The 19,144-nt window shown below is 41.9% G+C and overlaps 1 protein-coding gene across 8 annotated transcripts in view; it reads left to right on the top strand.

Annotated features, from left to right (window-relative positions):
* Nucleotides 1–18,823, top strand: part of prdm16 (PR domain containing 16) — a 182,412-nt gene extending 163,589 nt beyond the window's left edge. For 2 of the 8 annotated variants that reach the window (XM_087179620.1, XM_087179619.1), the window contains exons 6-17: nucleotides 1,847–2,048; nucleotides 2,162–2,327; nucleotides 2,593–2,746; nucleotides 3,378–5,025; nucleotides 5,190–5,277; nucleotides 7,085–7,257; nucleotides 7,847–7,924; nucleotides 8,775–8,944; nucleotides 10,633–10,804; nucleotides 13,838–14,095; nucleotides 14,594–14,774; nucleotides 15,386–18,823. In XM_087179620.1, the coding sequence (XP_087035746.1) occupies nucleotides 1,847–2,048; nucleotides 2,162–2,327; nucleotides 2,593–2,746; nucleotides 3,378–5,025; nucleotides 5,190–5,277; nucleotides 7,085–7,257; nucleotides 7,847–7,924; nucleotides 8,775–8,944; nucleotides 10,633–10,804; nucleotides 13,838–14,095; nucleotides 14,594–14,774; nucleotides 15,386–15,520 (3,425 nt within the window). In that variant the 3' untranslated portion in view covers nucleotides 15,521–18,823. Of the gene's footprint in view, nucleotides 1–1,846; nucleotides 2,049–2,161; nucleotides 2,328–2,592; nucleotides 2,747–3,344; nucleotides 5,026–5,189; nucleotides 5,278–7,084; nucleotides 7,258–7,846; nucleotides 7,925–8,774; nucleotides 8,945–10,632; nucleotides 10,805–13,837; nucleotides 14,096–14,593; nucleotides 14,775–15,385 lie in introns of all 8 variants that reach the window. The other 6 variants (XM_087179616.1, XM_087179615.1, XM_087179621.1 and 3 more) reach the window with 5 other exon arrangements.
* Nucleotides 18,824–19,144: the final 321 nt, after the last annotated feature.

Raw genomic sequence — 19,144 nt, 5'->3', positions numbered from 1 at the left:
CCCATCCCACCCAACTGCCTAGACCAGACTGACGCTGGTGTACACACGCAAGCACCTTCATTTACGTGCAGCCTCACTGAAACACACACATGCACACCTGACGATCCACTCCGATGATTTCTCAACACCCATGTTCCTGTTGCAAGAGGATCTTGCGAGTACGTATGTGCATGGCCACCTTTAAAAAAAAACATACATTTTCTGCTGTTAAAGGCGACAGACAAAAAGTATCTGAGATGTTTGAGCTTCTCAGCAAATCACAACCAACTCTCACACTCTTCATGAAATATGTGCACACTGGTGTCGAAGTGAGCTAGTTAGTTTAGCATTTAAGCTCAGTGTAATGGCCCATTGACCAGAAGGTAATTTATCCTTCTCCCCAAGATTAGACACATTGATGTTGCTACGCTAATGCCCTTTTAATGTGTCCAAGAAGTTCCAGCTGGATAAACGGTCACATGCAGTAGAAAACAGGTGAGCAATGCACTGTAAGTCAATTTTGGATAAACCCATTTATTGCAACTTGAAATGATGGATGGGTGTGCATGGCGTGTTAGGACACCCAGGGGGGGGAGGGGGGGGGGGCAGCTCAGGCGTTGGCTGCTTGGGTCATGGCAAAGAGGGTATGGCAGGTTGGCGCTGAAATCACCATGGGGTTGGCGCCACTGTGCCTCTGCTTACTTCTGTTCCTTGCGGCTCATTCTTTTTGGAAAATGCTCACATAAAGACATACACACTCACACACACATACACACATTCATGCCCCTGCACAAAGACACTCCACTGGGCTTTCCCCTGATCTGTTGAACTTGGCGTCTGACTCAGGAACTTGCTATTGAAAAAGCTGGCCCGAGTTTTATGCGTTTGACCTTGGTGGTGAGAAGTATTGTAAAGGTTATCAACATGGAAGGGGAAGACCAGCCCCTACTGTTTCCCCTGTGTGCTATTACACCTCCAGTCTCAAGCAAACACTTGCTTTAACAAGCAATTAACTGTGTTAATGAAGGCTACATGTCACTGATAATTGATTTCCATTTTATGTGAATGTCAATTGCAGGATTGTTGCTTTAACCATTTGAATGGGAGTGTATTTAGCTGTAACTAAAGATAGGTAGTAGATTTTTGTTCTTGTTCAGTGCTATGGACAGTTTTTATAGTTCTGCATCTTCAGGGAGATGCGACCTACAGGAGATAGTAAATACTAAGATGCAAACTGTCACTCGCTCATTTCTTTGTGCACAGCAAAGTTGGTACTGTGTTGACTCCCATAAAATGTAGTCATCTTTGTTTGCCAGTGGATACGATTAAATGTCACCCAGCAACAGTGTAAATTATCAGAGGTATCAGTTGCTGCCTTTTGTCCCACTCCAGGAATCTACATTTGGTTTATGTGAAGATAAAACTTGAGATTGTTAATCCAAGTTTTGATATTAGCTCTTTGTTTTTATGTGGATTTTTTTATTTTAATTTTATGTTGATAAGAAAAAAAAATGTAAAAAAAGAAGAAAAAAAAGCTAATTTAGTTTTTCATTTAAGATATTGGATGTCTATAAGAAATAGGCTTTTAAGACTGGAAAACACCATTTTGTTAAGGTTAAATCGTTAGCAGTTACACTCAGTGTCAAACACACAATATCAAACTATAACATTTAAACATTTGATTATATATTATATATATTATTATTCATATTATATGAATATTATATTATTCATATCAAAGGTGTAAAATTTTTCTTTACATAGTTAAGATGGATTTTAATGGATATTACATATTTCAGTGAGCTCAACTGTCTGACGGCTAAACATATCTGTGTGTGTGTGTGTGTGTGTGTGTGTGTGTGTGTAGACGAGCAGATGTACCGCTGTGAAGACTGTGATGAGCTTTTTTCTTCAACACTTGAGCTACGGCGGCACCAGAAGTATTCGTGCTCCAGCGGCGGCTCCATCTTTGACGCACTGAGAGATGACTTCAAACAGGAGCGGGAGGACAGCGACGAGCCGATCCACGAGTGTAAAGACTGCGAGAAGATCTTCCCAAATGAGTACAGGTACACAGAGACAGCAACTCCTACCACACCTCAGTACTCATTAAGATATGCACATTATAAGGACTTGAGTGATTTATTGAATTCACTGATGAACCTGTGCTCCCTTTATAAAGTCTGGGCCAACACATGATAGTCCACACAGAGGAGAGGGAATACAAGTGTGACCAGTGCCCCAAAGCCTTCAACTGGAAATCCAACCTCATCCGTCACCAGATGTCACATGACAGTGGCAAGCGCTTTGAGTGTGAAAACTGTGATAAGGTACAGCATACCCGGCACGTAAGTTGTGCACAGGACACACAGGCTTTATCTGCTTCAGAAATTCTGCTGGTCTTGTTTTTTAAATCACAGTGGTACTGGATGTAGAGTTAGAGAAAAGAACAGCAACTTTACTTTAAGCAATTCGAGTGCTGTATTTTTTCGTTAGCAATGAGAATAGTGAGAATGTCAAAATATAATACAAAAAGGGAAATGATTTTATTTTTGCATTGTGAATTATTATATATTTATATTTGTATTTTTATACACTCATTTCAAATTGCAGGTGTTCACAGATCCCAGCAACCTTCAGCGCCACATCCGCTCCCAGCACGTGGGGGCACGCGCTCACACATGTCCTGAGTGTGGCAAGACCTTTGCCACCTCGTCAGGCCTCAAGCAGCATAAGCATATCCACAGCAGTGTCAAACCCTTTATCTGTAAGTGAGAGCTTTGGAAGTTAATGATCACTTCATCCTTAATTGTCCATATTTTTCTGCCTATTTTCTTTCTACCTCATCTACCTCTCCATCATCCTGCACTCATCTTTCCTCTCCATCTACACTAGCTTGGTGTACATCTTCTGAACCAAGCACATGTCCACAGATCATATTTGTATTGCTTTTATTTGATTATGTACTGTAAATAATAGATTTGACCTGTTCACTTTTTCTTTCAAGCAAAGCTTTATGACATATGGCTTAGATTATTTTGGACTACTAAAAAAAGCAAAGATAATGTTGCTACAGAATTATTAATTTTTTTTCTCTCTTTAAAGTAATTGAATACATATGGATTTTATGATCTTTATTGCATGTGTTCAGTAAATATTTGCCAGTAAAATAAATCACAATGCAGATACAGTAAATCAGAAACAATGTAGCTGTTTCGATTTGCAGAATGAGTGACTGGTTTCATCAACAGAACGCTGCCCCCTTCCTTTTCTATCTATTTTATCAGCAGTTTCCATTAAAATGTATGTGTTGGAGTTGATTTGGTATACAGAGTTAGAGACAGTGTTAAAATGGGTTTAACCAGGCCCTGATGGGCTGCGTCTTTTTGCTCCCCCAGGCGAGGTGTGCCACAAATCCTACACCCAGTTCTCCAACCTCTGCCGCCACAAGCGTATGCATGCTGACTGCCGTACCCAGATCAAATGCAAGGACTGTGGGCAGTTGTTCAGCACTACCTCCTCCCTCAACAAGCATCGCCGCTTCTGTGAGGGCAAAAACCATTATGGCTCTCCTGCAGGGATGTTCAACCCTGGCATCCCCATGAGCTCTAGTCCCATCATGGCCAAGGCCAAGTCCCATCATTCCCACCTTCCAGGTCTAAACCAGTCAGGTTTAGGATTCACTGACTACTTTCCGTCCAGACCTCACCCTCACGCTGGCTTGCCCTTCTCCCCAGGACCCCATGGCTTCCCATCACTCCCACATGGTTTCCCAGGTATCTTCCCCCCATCACTGTATCCTCGGCCACCTTTATTGCCGGCCAGTTCGTTGATAAAGAGCCCGCTGAGCAGCAGCAGTCAGGAGGTGAAGCTGCCGCGGAGTCCCCTAGATGTACCTCCACTGTCCATGGTTAGTTCCACAAACAGTAATGGAGGCAACGGTTTGAGTCAGGTGGAAGACAAAGAGAAAGAGAACAAACTGGATTTGTCTTCTAGTGGAGAAGCCAAGCCAAAATCTAAGATGGCAGACATGTCTGACGGTAGTGATCTTGAAGACGTTAATACCACAAGTGGGACAGATTTGGACACCACAACTGGTACTGCTTCAGGTGATGGCTCTGACCTGGAGAGCGATGGAGAGAGTGAACGCGAGCGAAGTGGTAAAAGAAGGAAGCCATCTGGGGCCATATCAAGTCAAGAAGCCCACCAGTTAGAAGACACGAACAGTGCACTGATATCAGCCGTGTCTAGTTCGGGGAACCTCGCAATCGATCGTCCATTTCTCTCTTCTGCATCATCCCAGCACTCCTTCTTCCCTCCGCCCGACGAGCAAGCCCTCCCACCTGCCACCTCAAATGCCAATGCAGCCACCACTGATTCCATCAAAGCCATCGCTTCTATTGCTGAGAAATATTTTGGTCCAGGTTTGATTGGTCTTCATCAGGAGAAGAAGATGGGTCCACTGCCCTACCATTCCATGTTTCCCTTCCAGTTCCTGCCCAACTTCCACAACTCCCTCTATCCCTTTAGTGCTGATCGAGGCGCCCTTAATCCTAGCCTGTTCTTTAAGGCAGAGCCCAAGTCACCCCGCGAGCAGCTGCACAAGATAGTCTCTGGTGCCCCGGGGGCTCCTGCTCCCACAGCAGAGTCACCATTTGATCTCACCACAAAGCCCAAGGAGACCAAGTTAGCTCTTCCCACCCCAACAAACCCCTCAAACCCCAACAGTAGTACTGGGAGCAGTAGTGGACCTTTAGCAATATCTAGCAGTGAAGAACAGCCATTGGACCTCAGCATTGGCAGCCGGACCCGAGGAGGTCATAATGGTGTGTCAGCTGAGCCACATAATCGAAAGAACCACGTCTATGGAGTTGGAAAGGGGATCTCCATCAAGGATGAAACCCCAGCTGGATTTCCACACCCCCTCTCCCAGTCATTGCACCAATCCTCCATCTCCCAGCACCAGCAGCCCCAGGCACAGCCTCACCAGCCTCCACCCCTACACTATGCCAAGCCCTCAGCATTCTTCATGGACCCCATATACAGGTATTTCAGCCCCGATTAGACCAGGAACTGATATTCCCACACGAGTAGTATCAAGGCTTATGTACACACATCGAATAAGGTAGAAGTTGGTGATTAGTATGTGGTTTTAGGCTGTGGATGAATCTGACCCTGGTACGTAACCCTCTGCCTTGTTGTTGGTCCAGCAGGGTGGAGAAGAGGAAGTTACTCGACCCCGTAGGAGCTCTGAAGGAAAAGTTCCTCAGGCCCTCACCACCACTCTTCCATCCACAGGTAGGTTTACAGCACACACACATACACACTGCAAATCTAGGGACGCACTTGGTGTAATTTTAGATAGAAACAGTAAATGGTACACGCACTTTGAACAAAAACTACAGCAAGGGAATACAAAACAGGGGAATTGACCTCCAGGTATTGCATACAGGCTGATTATTCCCAGATGCTATCAACTATTATTTTCAAACCATGTATTATGTGAAAATACCTCAGTCCTGCCTCCCACGCTGCTGCAACCTGAATTGATAGGGCCCTATGCACCATCATTCCACAGTGTTGATGTTATTTTCTCAAGGGTTCTGTATGATTTCTTCCTTTGTTTACTGAATGGCGCCTGTGTACCTCGGCACTTCTACCTTTTTCAGAAGACACAGTCTGTTATCGCAGCCCCTTTGATAATCAGTCATATTGTTTGACTGTCCCTAGACCCTCCCTGCCTCTACAAATCTTGATTACAAGGAATGATAGTATTAATAAAAGAGAGAATAATAACCGTTTGAATTGTAACAAACTACCTCTCTTGGCCACGCTAATCTTAGTTGTGGCATTGTTTCATGTGCTGCGAGCCCACAGGCCAGCTAATAACTCAATCCCCTCCAAGTTTTTTTCTCTGTGGCTGGCTGGCTGGCTAGATAATAGCACCGTGTCCATCAAGGACATCCTGTGTTTGTGTCCAGGAGAATGGGGGGCTCTCGTTGGGGAAGCAGTTTAATCTGACCTGGAAATCTGTGTCCTCAATCAACTGTGACTTTGCAATACACACACTTGGTGCATATACAGATAAATTTACACATGAACATATATTTGCATATAAGACGTTACACACGTGTGTGTAGTTATGTCTTTATAAATGAGTGACGTAAGAAAAGTTGTTTTTTTTTCGTAATTTGCAAGAAAAATATCAGATGAGATGGGAAAAATACATATGACCTTGCAGGTCTTTGAGAGTTTTTGACACAAAGGAGAGTGAGTTAATTCTCTGTATACTTTATGTCAGTTATTTAATCCATGTGTGTTACAGTGTTTGTAAATGAATACTCATAATTCATCAATATCCCCAGGATGAAAAGTTTTCACAGGCTCCCAAGTAAAAACCTCTCATATGAGAGAGTCTAAGCTGCGATCCTCCCAGTGATCCAAACACAATGCCACCTCTAATTCAGTCTCATGACGGAATCACCCCGCTCCCCCTCCACCCGTTCTCAGACTGCGAATAAACACGTCGAGACGGAGTGTCTGTCCCTGTGTCTCTCCCGTCCCGTATTCACTAAAAAGGAAGGATGTAAGCTGTTTTTGGCAAATAAACTTCTACATAACTGGTCCCCTTTGTTCACAAGCTTCTAGGGGAGGGGAAGCGGCTATCAGTTGGGGGTATCTCAAACTAAATTGTACAGCTCCAATTGGGGCTCTTGAATGCCTCATTTAGCCAGTTTGCCAGCCTGCAACTGTAGCTTCAGCAGAAGAAGGTAAGAGGTAGAGAGGGTGGGTGGAGGGGGGGGTACTGGATGAATGGTACTTGAGCATTTGTGAATGTGTTACAGGTCATGGAGGTGACTCGCTTTTAACACAAACAACAAGGCTAACCTCTGATATACTGCTTCCTCAAAGCTTCCGTTCTCTGTCTCTTTCCCTCGCTCCCTTTTTTTTCTGACATTGTGTCTTTGTTTTCAATGCTTTCTTTTCTTTTTTAACACACACACATGTGTGTGTGTGTGTGTGTGTATATATATATATATATATATATTGCTCTTACCTATTCCTTTTTTGTTTTTTGCCATCTCCACATACTCCTTCCCCCCAGATGTCAGCCATGGAGACCATGACAGAGAAGTTGGAGAGCTTTGGGGCTCTAAAACTTGACGCGCCGCCCAATTCGCTGCAACACTCAGCTCATCCACTGTTCAATTTCCGCTCACCACCACCTTCCCTCTCAGACGCCATCCTCCGTAAGGGCAAGGAGCGCTACGCCTGCAGGTTAGTGGAAGACAGCACCTATAAACCAATAAAAGAGCGAATCAAGTCAAGACCTCACACAAGGAAGGCAGTTCCTGATTCTCTCACACTATCAATAACCGTAGCCTCCTTTTAAAGACGAGAGACATTTAGCCACTCTATTCCACTCTTGTAAGAAACATGAAGGGGACACATTGGGGCATTTTGAGCTTGGACGTTCTTGAACCTCCTTCTGTTTAGCTCTAGTACAGTAGGACATAGGACATATCTGTAAGACAGGCATTGCCAGCTCCACTGGTCCGTTTAAACAGATGGCAACAACATTACAAAAAAGGAGCAGTCAGGAGGATCCTTCTTCTTGGTGACAAAAGAGACAGATAGATTAAGTAGCCAGACTGAGCTCGTGGCTTGAGTCTGTTTTATTTTCTGGTTCAGTTGTAGAGTAAATGTAACAGTCCTCTGTAGATGTAGCCGTCAGTGCCAGGAGCCCCACCCAAGTAAAAAATCACCAACCAACATACATGACACTGCATTCTGTTACAATCAATATTTGCAGTGATGATAAAATAATATTTTTTTCTGATTCTCATCCATCCATTCTTTCCGCCAGGTACTGTGGGAAAATCTTCCCTCGTTCAGCAAACCTCACCAGACACTTGCGGACACACACAGGAGAACAACCCTACAGGTACTGCATCGTATTCTATTGTAGTTCAGTCTAATCTTTAATCTTTGTGAAAGGCTCTTTGCTCCCACAGATGCTCTTCTTGATGTATTTTTTATTTGTGTCCTTGTCTCACTGCTATTCTCCACACTTGGCATCCCTTTGCTGGCCTTTCTCTGTGGGACTTTACTCTGTTTGCTTGGGTGAATCAACAGAGACATAGGGCCTGTTCATTTTAGTTTTATTTGTTAAGATATGCAGGAATTTATCTGTGTTTTATTTTAATGCAGGTACAAAATTAGGGACGCATCTATACAATCTGCGGAATTAGTATCGGGTTCCAATACTGGCCTTATCAGTAACATTCATTAAGTCACGGTGGGCGGCCGTCTCTGTATTGTTTAGACCACAGCTGGCCCAGTTTTCCTTACGTAAAAGTGATTCCAATGGCTGGGAAATTGTTACTGCCCGATGGGGCTCTGAATTGAGGGATTGGGTTGGCGCATCCGTTGAAAAAAAAAAACATAAACATCAATATTGAAAATGATAATGATATTTAAAAAACAACACTGGCAACACAACCATTACATAGTTTGAATTATTATATTATTATAAGTTTTTTAACTGACTCTGCAGAACTCATTTGCTATCAGTCTTTCCATTACTCTCTTCAATCCAGTTACTGAACAATTTAAGTTCTGAACAATTTATGTTCAAAAACCAAGTCTATGTTGTGCTCCTCCCAAAAAATGTTAAAAAACCAATTTGCAGTCTGCAAAACCATGAACCCTGCCTTCCTATGTGGTCGAAAAGCAGTCATTGCTCACTATGCCGCGCTGCCTCACTTTTAAATTCTTCTGTTCTCCTTTGGCAGGTGTAAATACTGTGACCGCTCATTCAGCATCTCATCCAATCTTCAACGCCACGTTCGCAACATCCATAACAAGGAGAAACCCTTCAAGTGTCACTTGTGCAACCGCTGCTTTGGTCAGCAAACCAACCTCGACCGCCATCTCAAGAAGCACGAGCATGAGAACATTCCTGGTCAGTCTGCAACATCCATGACTCAGTTTTCTGTGAGAAAAGTGGGTCTGTGAGAACTGCAATGTAGTTATTAAACAGGGACTGGTTATTTTGTGTTATGTTAATGGACTGGATAATGAATGGCTCACATTACCTATTTGGAAAATTTTAAATCTTCACCTCAATAAATGTTTAGTTTGGTATTGTGAATGATTTAAAGTGGGAAAACCACTTAATTGAAGTATTCACACTTGCTTTTCCTACTGCATTGCCAAAAACAGCTTTTTTAGATCCATCATGAAAGTACGCCCCTCTGGAAGGATGGAAAACAAAGTTTTTGAACTGAGCGATTGCATGTTTGAGCACTTCCATCCGACTGATCTGTGCTTCACAGTTGTGTTGACATTTCTAAATTCAAAATGACACCCTAATGAAGCAAGGCAATGCACTTATGCAGCTTGTCCCCAGTGGAGCTGCAAACTGCTGTGACATCGCAAACGTACAAACTAAATTTGTCAGATACCAAAGAATGCCATTGTTTGACTTGTGAGTATGTTAATAAGAGGCAATTCATAAACAAGTTCCTTGCGGCAGAGTGAGCAGATGTTTCCTGATGTATCCTTGAGGAGAACACTGCTGATTCCTAAATGTGAGTCAAATTGAAGTAAACAGTAGCATCTGCTAAAACTGTTCAGTGTCAGTTGCAAAGATACAGACTGAGGAAACACTGACTGGCTCCTTCTGGAAAAACTGTATATTTGGAGTATATTCTCTTTTATTCACAAAGTTACATGCTGCATTCTGGCACTGTCCTTGACTTGAACATAAACAGGGATATTCTTATATTTTGTAAATTACACCATCCTTTGCCTTAAATGCCACTGAGATATATCCAAGAGCAATGTTATAAAAACCTGTAAGAAAGAGAACTGAATTTAAAAACATGGAGGGAAAATATTTTTCGAAACCTATAAATGTCACCAAAATATGAGGTCTAAAGTAAGGTTCGAGTCCGACTACACATTGGCCAACAGTGGAAGACTGTGGTTAAACTGGGCATCTCCTGTGTGTGAGTGTTCGGGAATATTCAGCTGGGTGCTGCCAGTAAACAGTGTGTCTAATCAGCTCTGACTACATGAGAAGAATGGGCCAGTGTTGTCACGTGAGCAAGAAGACGGGGAAAGCCTCTGATACTGTCACAAGACAAACATGTCTTTTAGTGTAAACAAGAGGAGTAATCAGTGTAATTTAGCATTAAAAAAATGCATGTCCTCAGTTATCTGTATGTAACTGTGACACTCTCCTTTATATTTATGGGAATAAGAGAAGAGGGTTATGTAAAAAATAAGATGGCAAATGCAAGAAGAACAGCAACATGTCACAAGGCTTGTCTTTTGTCTTTTACCACTGTTTATCCTTCACACAGAATTCCATAAACATTTTCCTGTTAGTAAAAAAAAATATGTATCACAGAGTTTTAACAAAATTGACAATCTCAGCTTTTGGTATAATAATAAAATCTGACTTATGTTCATAATAAACCTCATGATATTTTGCATTTTCCTGCAGCTCATCTATTATGTATGTCTGATGATCATCAAGCTAATCACCCTTCTGTGTTTGGTTGTGTGTATGTATATGTGGCTGGTGTGCATGTCCATGTGTGTTTATGTGCGTGGATGCGTATGTCTGCACGCTTTCCCCAACAGTGAGCCAACAGTCCGGGATGCTTTCCAACCTAGGAACCACCATCTCCTCGCCAAACTCCGAGCCAGACAATCATGCACTTTTAGATGAGAAGGAGGACTCGTACTTCTCGGAAATCCGCAACTTCATTTCCAACAGTGAGATGAACCAGGCCTCCAGCTCCATGGATAAGAGGTAACAACAAAAAAACACGCTTGCACAGACCACATTTGTATTAAGATTTTTGCAAAGACCTTCAGTGATTACATTTGATCCAGGAGCCTACCCCTCTACTTTCCATGCCAAGTTCTAATTCTTACCCCAACCACATCTTAAATTTAACCTCAAACCGAACTTTAAAGAAGTAAGAACAGTCAAATGACCTCACTTTAAGGAACTTTTTGATCCCTCTCATCTCATCAGGACATATAGTCCAAACACGTATGGAAATGCAGGAGGACACAACATTTGACCAATTAAAAGCAACAGCAACATCTCATGTTTGCAGCCCCTTCATTCTGCCCCTGTGCAGAGCAGCATTCAGTGCATGCTAGTACTTGATGCACACTGCTCTCTAGTGGCTTGAAGATGCTTGGCAATAGTCACCAACATCAGAGCTGTGACTCAGTTTCCTACCATAGTTGGTTAGATAATACATTAAATAACAGTTCATTCAACTGCAACTTTTCAATGCCTTTAATTAAACTTAACAAAAACAAAACAAGATGGGTTTTTTTCAAAGATGCCATACTTAGTTTTTTTTTTGTTTGTTTTCTAAGATTGTTCTGCAGCTGTTCTGCCATCATCCACAATTGTTTTCTTTTTTGTATTGCATTGTGGGACAAATGTGTATTTCAATAACATTTTTTTTTTTTTTTAAATCAGGTGGATTTAGTATGCATAGTAAAACTTAAAACCTGTTTAGGATTGTGTGTAGAGTGTAGTACACTAGCGAGCGTCCATCTCAACTATCAAACAAACTTTATTAGAGCTAGTTGCTAAATTAATACCAGTAACTCTGGCAGGACGGATCATCCTGTGTTTTTTTTATGCGTTGTAAAAACCATAACTTTCTTATAAAATGATGAAAATGGATGGTCTATTTTGAAACCTAACAGTCACTCTGGTCAGTGAATGAAAAGGTCAGCAGCCTCCTGCCTTAAGTCCTGAACTGCTTTCAGTGTCAGTAGCTCAGCCGGGAGAGAGCTTCCGAGGTTTCAGACAAGAAGAGGGTATCACACAAAAAAAGGAGGTTGAGATGTATTTCTCTTTCAGTCAGTGGTTTGCCCTCTCTCCTTGGCTCTATACACTCCTCAGTTTTCTCTTATTCATGATGTGAATTCCATTCTGGTAGTCTCACTTTCTGTCTGCGTCTTCCTCCATCATCCCCCCTCCCTCTTGTCAACATGCATTATGGCCGGCAGACCTAGTGGCAATTTAGCCCCTCTGCCATCTGGGATCAATACTGAGTCTCATCCACAACAAACCGGCCTGACATCTTAATATCTGTAATTCAGACTAAGTGTTATGCTTTCTGTCCTCCCACCAGACAGCTCACTGTTTATTCTCCCTCTGAGTGACTGAAGTCAAACGCCGTACGCAAACACACATTCATGGATGACTATCTGTAATCGCTCTTAACCGCCCTCGCAATGTAGTTTTTCCTTCTTTTTTCAACATCATAGCCAGTCAAAATAAAAGTCCCTGGTAGCTTTTGTTTTCACATGAAAACTTTGTTTGACTTGTTTCCAAGCTGGGGATGTCAGAAGCTGAGGCAGCACTGCTGGTCTGAGGGTGGGAAGTTTCAGACAAAATAGTTAGGGGGTTTAGATTGTACATAGATGTTTCCAACACTGCAGTGTTGAAGGACTAAGAGGTATCTGTCTCCTCGGGACCATAATCCAGGTCGTAATTAGGGCTGGAACAAGGACCCAGGCCATGGCTTGAGCTCTATGGTTTGGATAAATCTAAACTTGGAGCTGGTTCCTCGTCTGGAACTGGGCTTCAGTGACTGGCAGTTTGGACCCTGAGGGGAACTCGGGTTGAGGCATTTATCTAGGAGATCCACTGATGATGGAGCTCTTCCCCCATCCAGTGGCCATACCCATAGCCCTAGCCCGCTAACACAAACACCCAACTGACGTGTTTAGACTAAATGACAAAACCCAGGGCCCCCTATGTCAGAGCTACGCTTCTTTCTCTGTACACAGGCATGGACTTTTTCCCCACCAAACAGCTCTGCAATTTGATTATGGTGATATTTAATCTAGATTGAAAGAGGAGAACTCCACCACCCCCGCAAAAGTCCCCCTTCTTGCATTTACCCACCCACTGTGTGTGACCCAATCCTGTCCCTGTGCACCCCTTCCCAGAGGTAATCCTGTCCGATTTGATAAATGTCCACTGTGTGGCAAAAAAATGGAAGGGGTAAATTTGCCGTCCCAGAGGAAATGATATCATGAGCCATGACATCGTGGTCTGGGGGTGATGGAGGGGGAGTCGGGGCGCTTGGCTGGAAACATTACAGATGTCAGGTCATAATGGTGGTGTGCTGATAGCCTCTTTGCAGATCAGCCATCGTCTTCCTTCAGTCACACAAAGTACGCTCGGCCGTTACAGAGTGCGGAGGAACCCGTCTGAAGCAGGGCCATCTCCTGCTCCGTTTCTGAGGAGCTGACCAATTAATCATGTGTAAGGCCATTCGAACGCGCACTGTCAGCACCCGTGTTGTTTGTGTGGACACTGGAGTTGAACTGTGCGTGCTGTCAACAGATTATTTATGTTTCTCTCTCTGCCCATGATGAGTCATGTCTTTAGCTGGTCAGGAAATGGTAATAGCCACCCAGCTCCAGACTGGACACGGACCCCAGAGAACAAACTAAAACAAGCCTTTTTAGGTCCTCCATACATTTTTCCTCTTCTCTCTCTAAAATCCTGGCTAGCTTCTTTTCCCTCATGCCCTTCCTGATTGGCTCGGACTGCTCACACTCATAGCCACTTCTCCTTCTTGTGGTTTTCAGTATTTTAGAAAACTTTTTTTTTTTTTTTGCTTTTGTAACAGTGTTTGAGTTTTTTTTTCCCACAAGGAGTATGCAGCACCACAGACTGGATAAACATAACTTTACTGACATGTCACTATAGTTCTGCAGGAAAAAAGCAGCGGTTTCTGAAACACTTACAAAGACTAAAAACACTTCCTCCCGGCTGTGACTTTTGATCCCTCTGCAGATCAGACCAGGCCGAGGAGGAGCGCCCACCAAGCCACAGTCTGTCCAACTCCAAGCTAGGGCTCCAGGGGCTGGAGGAAGAGGAAGAGGAAGTGGAGGGTGACGACGAGGAGGAGGAGGAAGGCAGCCTGACAGAGAAGTCTCATGATGAGGCGCCTGAGTCCCCGTCTCCCGTCACGACAGGAGTGTATGAAGAAGATGAGGAAGAGGAAGAGACGGAGACGGCTCCATTGGCTATGAGCTACGAACACACTCGCAGGTATTCACCTTGTTAACTACACAGAAAAGCTCTTAAGTCCAGGTTCAGGATTCTCTTTACCTGAATCTACACTTAACAACCAGCGTACACCATGTATTGTATCTGTTCACAAACCTTTTTAACAGAAATCGCTCCTTATACCATCGTTCATTCTAACTAATGCCCATACAGAACAACACTACACACTGAGGACAGAGGTAAAACACAAAATAAAAAAGTCAGTACTTCACTGTAGCTAAGATTAGCTCAGCTTCTCTTCTTTTCTCTCCTTTTTCTTCTCCCAATTTATCCCCTATACCTTTTATTAATCACACCTCTCCTTTTCCCTTCTCTTCATTTTTTGTCTTTTACCTAAACTTTAAATTTCCTTCCCCCCCTCCATTGCATTACTTCTCCATCTATCCCATCTATCCTTCCATTTCTTCATCCATCCATCCCTCCATACTCCATACTGCCATATTTCTGCCATCCATCCATCCATCCATCCCTCGTGTGCAGGTGTATAGAGGAGGAGGGCTCTCTCTTGGACCTGGAGGGTTTGCCTAGCTTTCCCAAGAGCCTGGATGGGTTACGTAAAGCAGCCAGTGACGAGCAACCCTTTGATGTTAAAGACATATTTAACACTTCGCTAGAGTCGGAGGCATTGAAAGAGACTTTGTACAGGCAGGCCAAAACCCAGGTATGTGACTGGCTTTTGGATGTCCACTCAAAGAGGGAGGGACAGGGAGGACATGTTCTGAGAAAACCTGAGGAGGGAATAAATGAACCCTGTGGATACAGAGATCAGGGGATGAGATGGATCCTTTTCACAATTTCAGGTGTTTGATAAAAGAAAAGGTTGTTAATCCAGTGGGTGAAACTGTAGCCCCCCTCACGTCTTTCCCCCTCACTTAACCTTCTAACATATAAACTGTTCGTAAGCTGCTCTTAACTTTTCTATGATCTTCTTTTAAAACAGCCTAATGAAACAGTATTACATTGTATAGTAACAAGGAAATTAAAGATAATTATGGTTTGTTACAACTTAAGATCCGGGAATATGGCAACATCTCTACAATGGTGCAAGAAACACAAGCGGTCAGACAATTGTGTTATTAGCAATAGAAATGATGGCAGAAGCTACAGAAAAAAGTCCCAAGTTGTAGCAAATCAAAATTGTCTGATTTTTTTTTTTTTTTAATTTCTCAAAAGGTGACAGGATAAGTAGAGAACTGTTGCTCATGACAATTTTTTGAAAAGGTTGAACCATGCAGTTTTCTCTTGTTAAAAGTGGCCTGTTTTCTCCCGCAGGCTTATGCAATGATGCTGTCTCTCTCTGAGAACAACCCTTTGCATGCGCCCTCCCAGAACTCTCTGGACGCTTGGCTGAGCATGGGAGGTGGACCGTCTGAGACGAGCAGCTTTCACCCGCTCAACCACATCTAGACAAAAGAGAGAAGAGGTGGGAGGAAGAGTAGGAGGAACATAAGTTTCGCAAATGGATAGAAACGTGAGACTGAGTGGAGATGAGTAGTGAGAAGACGTGGATGCCTGGAGAAGAATTCAGTGTCACATACATTCAAGATAGGAAGTGTTTGTGTGGATACGTGTGTTCATTTGTGAGTGTGCGTGTGTCTGTGTGTGTATGTGTGTGTGAGTGATAGAGATTGTCCCTAGGAGAGGGGTCTCGCAAGACTCTGTCAAAGAGAAAGCACTGCTAAGCTCCTGTTGATGTGAAGGACATGATGAATGCTTCTCAACAGCATTGAAACTCTGCATTACTCTGACCCTCCCCAAGTCCACAAGGCTCACTCCAGCACCACAGAGACCCTGCGTTAGGCTCTCATAAAGACACTTAATGACTTGTATGTCTCTAAAGTCTGTGTACACCGCCTACTACAAGCACTGCAGCATCAGCACTGCATTAGCACTGCATGTCCACAAGGTGGTGCTGTTTTACCAGGAACATAGTAGGCGCGTGCACTATTGTCTCCAGGTTTTCCCCACCTATCATGGGCAACTCATGAACTGATCTTGTTTCAGTTGTAAGTGCAGAATCAACAATAGCACCACACTAAATGTTACTTGAGGAAATGACAGTTCCAGTAGACTGTTTTGATTTTTGAATGATTAAAATGGAGAATGATGTTCGATGTTCAATGTGCAAATGTGCACGGCAACTAGTGATTTTAATGAGCTATCTGGGACACTAGCCATTGTAATTGGTTACCCAATTTGATCATGCTGAAAATGAATTTAAATCATACTCAAAAAATGAGGAAGTCTCTCTCTGCTTGTTTATTTCATCGTCATTTGTTAATTTTATTTACTTACTTTCCTCTTAGATACCACAGTATTGTTTCTTTGTAGGCACCACAGTGCTAAATTGTTAATATAATTATTTTAGAGAAGGACCAAAATTGTATGATATTGTCATATGATGTACAAAATAACCTAGATGTTCATAGCAAGAGTGGTATGTGCCAAATAACCCATAGAAAATGTTCTGTTCTCTGACAATCATTTCATGTCCAAGGGGCTTGCATTTGCTGTCATAGATTTGTTTTTCTTATTACGCTCTTATATATTTGATTTCAGAAGTGTGTGTATGTATTTATTTCTGGTTGTTTTGTCATGACTGGAGGAGTGAAAATGAAGAAAAGTCATTTTATCCCTCTTTTCTTGTTGCTGAAGGAATGAACGCCTGTCAGAACGTGGGGGAGATTCTGAATCTCTGGTTTTGATGCGTTAGTGTGCCAAAATGGAAAGAACCCATGAAATTAACTGTTTTTATTTATAGTGAAAGATAGTTGTAGTTAGTTTTAGATCCTATTTGGCATTGTAACGTCCTGCAGTGTTTTTTTTTTTTTTTTTTTTTTTTTTTTTTTTCAGTTCAACCATTATAACCCAGTATACTGAATGTGTCTTGTTCAAATTGGTTAAAGTATTGGGGGAGGGGGGGGCAGACTTGGACAACTTTTACTATGAATGTCAGAAAAAGGGCATTACATTGTCACACTATTGAATCTGACTTGTTTCTATCACATCAAGCTCCCTTCCTTTCCCTCTGTTTTTCATTTGATAGATTTAGTGTATCCAAAAACAAAAAAAACTTTTTAAAATGAAATGTCCTGTATTACATGGTCTAAAAGTCTAAAACACAGTCACATCTGCATGAACATCTGGTCATGCAAGAAGGAAGGCAAGGACTCATGAAACCAAAAGAATAGAGTAAAGTAAACCACAGATAGTATTAAAATGGACATCATATTTCTGCTGGTGGTTCCTGCCAAAACATGTAAAAAAAAAAAATGTCTAGTTGATTCTGGACAGGGAAAACAGAAACACTTGATCATTAGTTTAACATTACAGTATATTCCCTGTTCTTTCTGAGATCATACTGAAAACTCATTCCATGTGGTCCACAAAGTAGCTGTGTCATGGAGGGCATGAGTCATTTACTGTAGATAACTGTAGATAGCTGCAGGAAGCACAGGGGGTTGAGTATTGTTGATCATTGTTGCCTTGGTCCTTCCTGCATACTGGGACTTTGAGAACTTGGCCTGATGCTGTATTTTCAAACTAGCACTTAAACCATGTTGGTCTAAGCCATAAATTGATCGGGCTTAGGTCTCTAAAGCTTAGAACACAGAAAAATTTTCTGACAAGTTTCACTTTCAGTAGATGAGCAACTTGTGCTGGACATGGAGAAATAAGAAAAATCGAAAACGGAAGCACTGTAATTTTTCTTCACGACAGCAGGTGGTAGTGTGATGCTAGGACTACTGCATCATCTCATTTTTCTAAAGACAGAAGTCTTTTTTTTACAATTCTACTGAATGAGATTTCAGTCATGGTAAACACATTGTTTTCCAACTTGTGGTTATAAAATGTAAAGACTTGGGTCGCTGAGTTTTTAGGTTGATTATATGTAGTAATTCATGTCATGGACTACTGTAATAAGTACGCGCTGTGTAAAGCAAAGGAATTGAAGGCATTGAAGTATTCCATTTTGCCAACTTCAGAAAGTATTCTGGCAGATGGTCGCTGAAATATATTTCAGCATAATAGAACATGGTTGCTGTTTTCCCCCCACTGTTACAGGAGAAGGTAAAATATACATATTGTTTCTTTTTAACTGTATAGTATTTTAAAGAATGAAAAACAATGGTGCATTTGTCTGAAGAAAAAAATCATTGAAAAATATGGGTTTAAATGGATGGTGCTTGTTTTGTTTGAATCTGAGTTGTATATCGCCTCTGTTATGTTTATTGAAAACAAACAAAAAAAAAGATATTGTGCATGACGTGTTTAGCAGTCATAATGATGTCCATTTGTGAAATGTGTATCAAATCAAAAAAAAAAAAGAGAAAAAAAAAAGAAAAGAAAAAAATAAATCCGTAGATGCACTTATTGTAAATGTGGTTAGGTTAGTAGGTTTGACTTCAAGTTCTTGACTGCCTTACAGATGTTTGGGCAGGTGGCTCTGAAAGACATAGTAAAGACTTGTGGGAGAAGACATAATGAAAAACAATAAAGGATTGTAGAATAATATTGAACAATTCTGAAATTGCAGTTCTTTTGATGCTTGTGATTATTGAAAATGTACTTTAGAGAAATTTCATTGAAAAGATATGACTCTGATGTTAATTCTGTAGAATAGCAATGTATACCAAATGTAATCTTTCCAATGCTATGAAGAATTTATACATGAAATTGATATGCAATAAAACCTGTGTGCTTTTTAAATGAGAAGGCCACTGTGTTTTTGTGAACTTTAAGTGCATGAGAATCATCAGTCAACAAAGAAGACAACAAGTCATCAAGTGTTTTACTTCCTAGTTTACAATTTATTATCCAGGGCCAGCTAAAGCTGAAGCAGTCAGTGGTTTAATCAATTTAAATCATTTATCAAGCATCAATAACGAGCACTTAGTTCCTGCATTTCAAATGTGAGGATTTGATGCTTTCCCCTGTTTTTCTATCACAGCAAACTGAATACATTTTGCTTTTGGGCACATCACACAAGCTTTTTAAAGGAGCTATAGGCATGTGTAAGTTTTGCTTTTG

Source organism: Seriola lalandi, unplaced genomic scaffold (genome assembly GCF_002814215.2).
Source record: "Seriola lalandi dorsalis isolate HSWRI2012SDOR001 ecotype SW California unplaced genomic scaffold, Sedor1 jcf7180002054861, whole genome shotgun sequence".
Taxonomy (NCBI): domain Eukaryota; kingdom Metazoa; phylum Chordata; class Actinopteri; order Carangiformes; family Carangidae; genus Seriola; species Seriola lalandi.
This window is presented reverse-complemented; position numbering and strand designations above follow the sequence as displayed.